Source organism: Choloepus didactylus, chromosome 22 (assembly GCF_015220235.1).
Source record: "Choloepus didactylus isolate mChoDid1 chromosome 22, mChoDid1.pri, whole genome shotgun sequence".
Classification (NCBI taxonomy): Eukaryota; Metazoa; Chordata; class Mammalia; order Pilosa; family Megalonychidae; genus Choloepus; species Choloepus didactylus.
In genome coordinates this window covers 27,615,270-27,622,119 of record NC_051328.1, presented here as the reverse complement: position 1 = coordinate 27,622,119, position 6,850 = coordinate 27,615,270, and the positions used below count along the sequence as shown (strand labels likewise).

General features: G+C 52.2%; 1 protein-coding gene across 2 annotated transcripts; it reads left to right on the top strand.

Moving 5' to 3' along the window:
* Positions 1–444: 444 nt before the first annotated feature.
* ATXN1L (ataxin 1 like) lies at positions 445–6,444 on the top strand. Of its 2 annotated transcripts, none has more exons than XM_037815839.1 (3): positions 445–576; positions 2,523–2,590; positions 3,835–6,444. In XM_037815839.1, the coding sequence occupies exon 3, from the start codon at positions 3,952–3,954 to the stop codon at positions 6,019–6,021; it is 2,070 nt and encodes a 689-aa protein (XP_037671767.1). In that variant the 5' UTR covers positions 445–576; positions 2,523–2,590; positions 3,835–3,951; the 3' UTR covers positions 6,022–6,444. The 2 variants fall into 2 exon arrangements, with proteins under 2 accessions (XP_037671767.1, XP_037671768.1); XM_037815840.1 differs by having other exon boundaries at positions 3,832–6,444.
* Positions 6,445–6,850: the final 406 nt, after the last annotated feature.

The following is a 6,850-nucleotide window of genomic DNA, read 5'->3' as shown; positions in this document are numbered from 1 at the left end:
GTCTCCCTCAGGGCTATTTCTCATCTTCTAAAAGAGCTTCCATCTCAATCCTGGGTCTCCAGGGGAGATCCCCTTATTTTCCCGGTCCTGGGTCGCCCCGGGTTTCCCCCGAGTTCCCAAGGGAAGGCTCCAAGAGTCAGCCCGGGAAAGTCGAGGAAATGGGGGTTACTGATGGCTACGCCCCAGGACTGTTTGGGAACTTCCTGAATTTACTAGAGTGGAGACCGTGGGGTCATTGCGGGGTCAGGGTGAGGGTGCCAGGTCCAGCCCTGTTCACGTGACCCGGTTCCAGAGAGGAGGACTTCGTTTTCCCACCAGAAGGGGCGCTGGGTGCGGGGTATTGGTGGGCAGCCCCCACCTCTCCCGAGTAGTCCTGGGCGTGGCTGCCCGCCGGGGCCGTGATGCCATCTTTCCGCGTCGGGGGCGGGACACTCTGACGCCATCCCCGGTCGCCCGGCTGGGGAAGGAGGGGTCGCTGGGTGTGGGGCGGCTCCGGGGCCGGGGATGGCGGCGGCCGCGGTGGCGGCGGCTCCGGGACTAGCGGGAGGAGCCCAAGGAGCGCCGTGAGATGGGCCGGTGAGTGTCGGCGGGAGTGGAGGCCGCCGGGCCGACCCCGCTAAGACCAGGCCTGGGCTCCAAGTTCCCGAGGAAGCGGCTCCCCGGAGCCCGTTGCCTCGCCGGGCCGGGGCTGGAGAACCGCAGATGGAGGGAGCGGAGGAGGCCGCGCCTAGTCCCCCGCGCGCTTATCTCCTGCCGGTGCTGGAAGGCGGCGTCAGGCCCCGGCGCCTCCGCGGCTGCGTCCTCGCGGACCCAGTTGTCCGAGTTCGCGGGGCGGGAAGGGGCCCCCAAACAAGGAAGCGTTGCCTGCGTGGCCTCGCCCCAGCCCCTCAGCTTGAAGGGTCGACTCCCACTCTCTAAACGGAGAATTCCCAATTTCCGGTCCTACCCTGGTTGGAGCAGGGATTGCGGGAACAAGGGGACAAAAAACAGGCTTCCTGCTTTCTGTCGGGCGCATCTTTCGTCCTCCGCGAATTCGGAGCTCCTGTTGGGTTCAGACTTTTGATTCCGACACGGGCATGATGGGGTGCTTCGTTTCGGGCTCTGCTGGCAGCGTAGGCAGTTGCCTGGAACTGTCCCCCTTCTCCGTTAGCCCAGTTGGGGTCACAGGCTGCGTCTTACCCCTGAGAAATCCTCATTGAGACGCTTCAGAGGTCGAGGTTTCAAATTCCAAAATGTGTTTTGCGTTGTGGGAACCTAGCGCACAGGCTTGGTTCTTTGTTGTCATTCCTGCGGACCTTTTGCCTCTTTGAGTCCTTTTATTAGCCTCTGTTTGCTAATCTCTCAGTGACCTAGAGGCAGGTTTTCTTTAGTGTTTTAGTTGCAAGGGGCAAGGATCATTCTGGCACTGAAGATGTGACCCCAGTTTCTATTGGAAATGAAGAGAGCTAACTACTTTCACATACTGGAACTGCTGGCAGAGAAAAGGATGCATAACTTGTGCCTACTATGTAGTACGTGTTTATGGAACTAGGAATTTGTCTTTGCACGTTGTTTTCCTATCTCTTCACCTTTTGTGTACTCTCTTGCCTATGTTGAGGCAGAAATGTTTACACAATGTTCTTGGTCCATATGACATATGCCTTTACTTTGATTGAGGCTCACAGTAATTTGTAGGACTTGGGGACGGTAGATTCTTAGAGTACTCATCAGTACTTTTTTCTCTGTTGTCAGAGGTTAAGGCCCCTTTAGTGCTTGGTGTCTCTAGCATGTGTAGATCAAGGTGTTGATAGTTTAATGGGTGTTTTGTTTCCCCCTTGTTAGCTATTTGAGGACCAGGGCAATATTTTCAGTTTCTGTTACACCTTATTCAGCACTTGGTACAAAGCTGTCACTCAAAACATTTTGTATGCACACACACGCACACCCGCAGACAAATACTGGAGTTCATTATTTTACTCTTAATGTCTGTAATAAGGCTTCCCCTTGAGGGACTCCCCCTTGACCTCTTTTTCTGCCCCAGAAACATAAGTAGTAGGTTTTCTTCCTCGTCGCACAGCTTTTCTCTTTTAAATAACCTCTGCATCTGTTTTCATCAGTCCTGAGTAAAGATGAAGTTCATGAAGTTGATTTTTCCTGCTTCCCATTGTTCACATGGGAACAGTGTTGAATCTTTTCCATTTGTGTGCTTAACTGAAATTGGGATTCGAAGTAAATTTAACCTTTGGGAAATAGGCACGGGTAGAGAGTGAAGAATATGATGTTAAGGAAAACAATGAAATATGACACGTGGAAATTTTTTTCCAGGGATGTCTTCCTACAAATTAGAGCTTAAGAGATGGCTTTTTCTCTACTCAACTGCCTGGGCACTCGGGATAAATGTGCTGTTACCTCTGGGGGAAAGCATGAGGCAAGGACTCATTGTGGATTTTAATGTCTTTGTGGCTTTGGAGTTACCTTTTATGATGACCCTGGGAAGGGTCAGAGGTCACACTCCTTGCTTCATCTCTATTTCTGTCTTCTAGGCTCCCAAGCCAGCAGGGAGGAGACTGCTTCTTACTACAGCTGCTCAGAAGCTCCACTGGAAGCTTAGGTAATGCAGGCACTTTAGATTCCTTTTTGCAGAATAATGTCTAGGATGCAACAGTGGAAAAACAGAACAGAGTGTAATATCATAGAAATCTCTTTTAAGATCCAAATTAATGAAGCTTGATTGGAAGAAATAGGTGACAAAGTTCATGTGCGTTGAAGTGTTCAGACCAAGAAGATATTGTTGGACCATGGTCTAAAAGCATTTTTGAAAGGAAACAGTAAGAGGAGGGAGAGAGAGAATTTTCTTGTCAATCATACAGACCTAAGGTAGGAATAAACAGGCATGTTGGGAGGGCAAGTGGTGCCTGGAGTCAACCTGTAGTGGATAAAGGAGCCACTGGCAAAAGAAAACACACAGGAAAAAAGAAAGGGAAGGAGTAAAGAAGATATACTGAAGGTAATCAATGAGAAGGAAAGAAGTTCTTGCCAGCCTAGAGAACAGGAAATCTCTTTTTGGTTAGAGGGTTTTTGTTGCTCTTTGGGGAGGAGGAAAAACAAATAAGTTGTAGAGCTAGTACAGCCTTTCTGCCCTTCACAGCCCCCAAGTTTGAATGTAGTAGTAGTTTATGAGGCAAAGAGGATGCTAGTTTTCATAACATTTTTAGGGAGGAAAGTTTAAAAAAAAAAAAAAGACTCAAATCCAGGATATATTAATACACAAGCCCTTGAGGTAGTGGTGGTATGAGGCAAAGGAGGAAGGGAGTTTAGCTAGACTTGAAGGGTGGGGGTGGGGGGATGGGGACAGGTGAGATCATAACCCAAATTAGTCTACATAAAGGAAGCAAAAAGATGAGATCATACGTTCAGGGAAAGAAGATGGCACATTAGTCTTTGGTACCAAAAAGGAGAGAAACTTCAGGAGAAGAGCCAGTCTCAAAGACCTTGTATTCAAATCACCCTTATGAGAGCAGGCTGAGAATAGTCAAGGTCCTCATCAGAGGCATGACTAATCATGAAGCTGTTGGTCTCTCTAGGTTGTGGTGCCCACAGGTCATTTATGCCTTTTCAAACGCTTATCCTTTTAGCGCTTTGTGGTTTGCTGATTGTTTCTTTCATGTCCTAAGCTGGATGAGTTGGGTGAGGGTAGGGGTAGCATCCTTGTCTGTCTCTCTCTCTCATGGCTTCTTTTTTCCAGCTGCTCCCTTTTTTATATCTTCCTCCATGGGCCTCCATAGATTCTGTGATTTCCTTTGACTGTATTTACCCCAGGTTACTTTTCTTTGCCTCTGATTTGCTCCCTAGCAGATGTGGTCGCCCCAGCCGGCAGCAGTAAGGGGTGCAGAAAAGCCACAGAGAAGCAGCTTCTGATGCCCCAAGGAGCAAGCCGACCCCTTCCAGGCTCCAGGAACACCACAAAGCAATATGAAACCTGTTCATGAGAGGAGTCAGGAATGCCTTCCACCAAAGAAAAGAGACCTCCCCGTGACCAGCGAGGATATGGGGAGAACTACCAGCTGCTCAACTAACCACACATCCTCCAGTGATGCCTCTGAATGGTCCCGAGGGGTTGTGGTGGCCGGGCAGAGCCAGGCTGGAGCCAGAGTTGGCCTGGGGGGTGATGGAGCTGAAGCCATCACCGGTCTGACAGTGGACCAGTATGGCATGCTGTATAAGGTGGCTGTGCCACCTTCTACCTTCTCACCAACTGGCCTCCCTTCTGTGGTGAACATGAGCCCCTTGCCCCCCACATTTAATGTAGCGTCTTCACTGATTCAACATCCAGGAATCCACTATCCCTCAATCCACTATGCTCAGCTTCCATCCACTTCTCTGCAATTTATTGGGTCTCCTTACAGCCTTCCCTATGCTGTGTCACCTAATTTTCTACCGAGTCCCCTCCTTTCTCCTTCTGCCAACCTCACCACCTCTCACCTTCCTCACTTTGTGCCATATGCCTCACTCCTGGCAGAAGAAGCCACTCCTCCCCCCCAGCCTTCTTCCCCAGCCCACTCGTTCAACAAAGCCCCATCTGCTGCCTCCCCATCTGGGCAGTTGCCACATCACTCGAGTACTCAGCCACTGGACCTTGCTCCAGGCCGGATGCCCATTTATTATCAGATGTCCAGGCTACCTGCTGGGTATACCTTGCATGAGACCCCAACAGCAGGTGCTAGCCCAGTTCTTATCCCTCAGGAGGGTCAGTCTGCTCTGGAAGCAGCTGCTGCCAATGGAGGACAGAGACAACGAGAGCGAAACTTAGTAAGACGGGAAAGTGAAGCCCTCAACTCCCCCAACAGCAAAGGCGAAGGCCAGGGGCTGGTGCCAGTGGTGGAATGTGTGGTGGATGGACAGTTGTTTTCAGGTTCTCAGACTCCACGGGTGGAGATGGCAGTGCCAGCACACCGAGGGACTCCAGATACAGACCTCGAGGTCCAGCGAGTAGTTGGCGCTTTAGCTTCTCAGGACTATCGTGTGGTGGCGGCTCAGAGGAAGGATGAACCCAGCCCCCTCAACCTGTCCCATCATACCCTTGACCATCAGGGTGAGGGACAAGGGTCAGTCAAGAATGCGACAGAGATGGCAGACAAAAATCAGGCCCGAGGGTTCTACCCTCAATCCCATCAGGAACTGCTGAAGCACAGACCTTTACCCAAAGCAGTGGTTGTAGCCAATGGCAACCTGGTGCCCGCTGGAACTGACCCAGGCCTGCTGCCCATGGGCTCAGAGATCCTCGTGGCATCAAGTCTGGACATGCAGGCCAGAGCCACCTTCCCAGACAAAGAGCCAACGCCACCCCCCATTACCTCCTCCCATTTGCCCTCCCATTTCATGAAAGGCGCCATCATCCAGCTGGCTACGGGGGAGCTGAAGCGGGTAGAGGACCTCCAGACCCAAGATTTTGTGCGCAGTGCTGAAGTGAGCGGGGGGCTGAAGATAGACTCTAGCACAGTTGTGGATATTCAGGAGAGCCAGTGGCCTGGATTTGTCATGCTGCATTTTGTGGTTGGGGAGCAGCAAAGCAAAGTGAGCATCGAGGTGCCCCCCGAGCACCCCTTCTTTGTATATGGTCAGGGTTGGTCCTCCTGCAGCCCTGGGCGGACTGCACAGCTCTTCTCTCTACCCTGCCATCGACTACAAGTGGGAGATGTCTGCATTTCTATCAGTTTACAGAGTCTGAACAGTAACTCAGTTTCTCAGGCCAGCTGTGCTCCCCTAGGCCAGCTGGGTCCCCCCCGAGAAAGGCCTGAGAGGACAGTCTTGGGACCCAGAGAGCTATGTGACAGTGAGGGGAAGAGCCAGCTGTCAGGAGAGGGTTCCCGTGTGGTAGAGCCCTCCCAGCCTGAGCCCAGTGCTCAGGCCTGCTGGCCAGCGCCGAGCTTCCAAAGATACAGCACGCAAGGGGAGGAGACCCGGGCCACCCTGCTTCGTCCCTCTTTCATTCCACAGGAGGTGAAGCTGTCCATTGAAGGGCGTTCCAATGCAGGAAAGTGAACCTCTCTCCCAGACCAGGCCTGGGGCTTTACCCCAGAGCTGAGGCTCGCCATGAGCAGGCAGAGGATTTGCACACACCGAGCAGGGAATGGCTCTCTTGGCAGTGAGATTTGGGGTGGGATAGTGGAGAGGGAGGAGTGGAGGCAGGGTCTCTTCTCATTACCCCATGACATCCTTTCAGGACAACCCCATGGGGTGCTGTGACAGGGAGCAGCAGGCCTGGGCCAAGGAAGGAAGGGGATGCACAGGATGAGAAACATTCCATGTATCGGGGCGGGCCTCCCTGTTCTTTCCTCCCCATCCCCAGCTCCGCCGAGGGGAAAGTCCGGGTTTTGGGAGCAGGTGGCAGAGAGAGGGAGCAAAGAAAGAGCCAAAAATGATGATCCACAGCTTATAGTAGCAGTTAAACTGTCTGAAGTTTTTGTGTGTTTTTTTTTTTTTTTTTCCTTTTTTGTGGTGGGAGGGAGGGCGGGAGGCCCCACAGTTGGAAATAAGGGGGTTCCCACCCAGAACCCGTCTTTTGAGAGATGTGCACTTTAAAGGGTAATTTTGTTACAGATGTCTATTGCTGGGTTTGTGGGCGAGGAGCACTCTCATCTACAGGTTTCTGCTTGGTCCTCTGCTTTAGCCCTTGCCCATCCCTCTTTGCCATTCCTCCCACAGGGCTTCTAGCAATGTGGGGGCCAGGAGAGAGAGAAGCCCTTCCAGGGCTCAGAATGAAGTATTGCTGGGCTGGGGCCCTGATCGGGGGCCTTTGAGAGAAAGACCTGCCGGCTAGGTTGACTGGACTCTAGGCGGGGTCTCTGGAAAAGTAGCTGACCTATCCGGG

Bases quoted from the DNA above. Each gene is read 5' to 3' on its own strand.
- ATXN1L (XM_037815839.1), top strand. From the start codon at position 3,952: ATGAAACCTGTTCATGAGAGGAGTCAGGAATGCCTTCCACCAAAGAAA.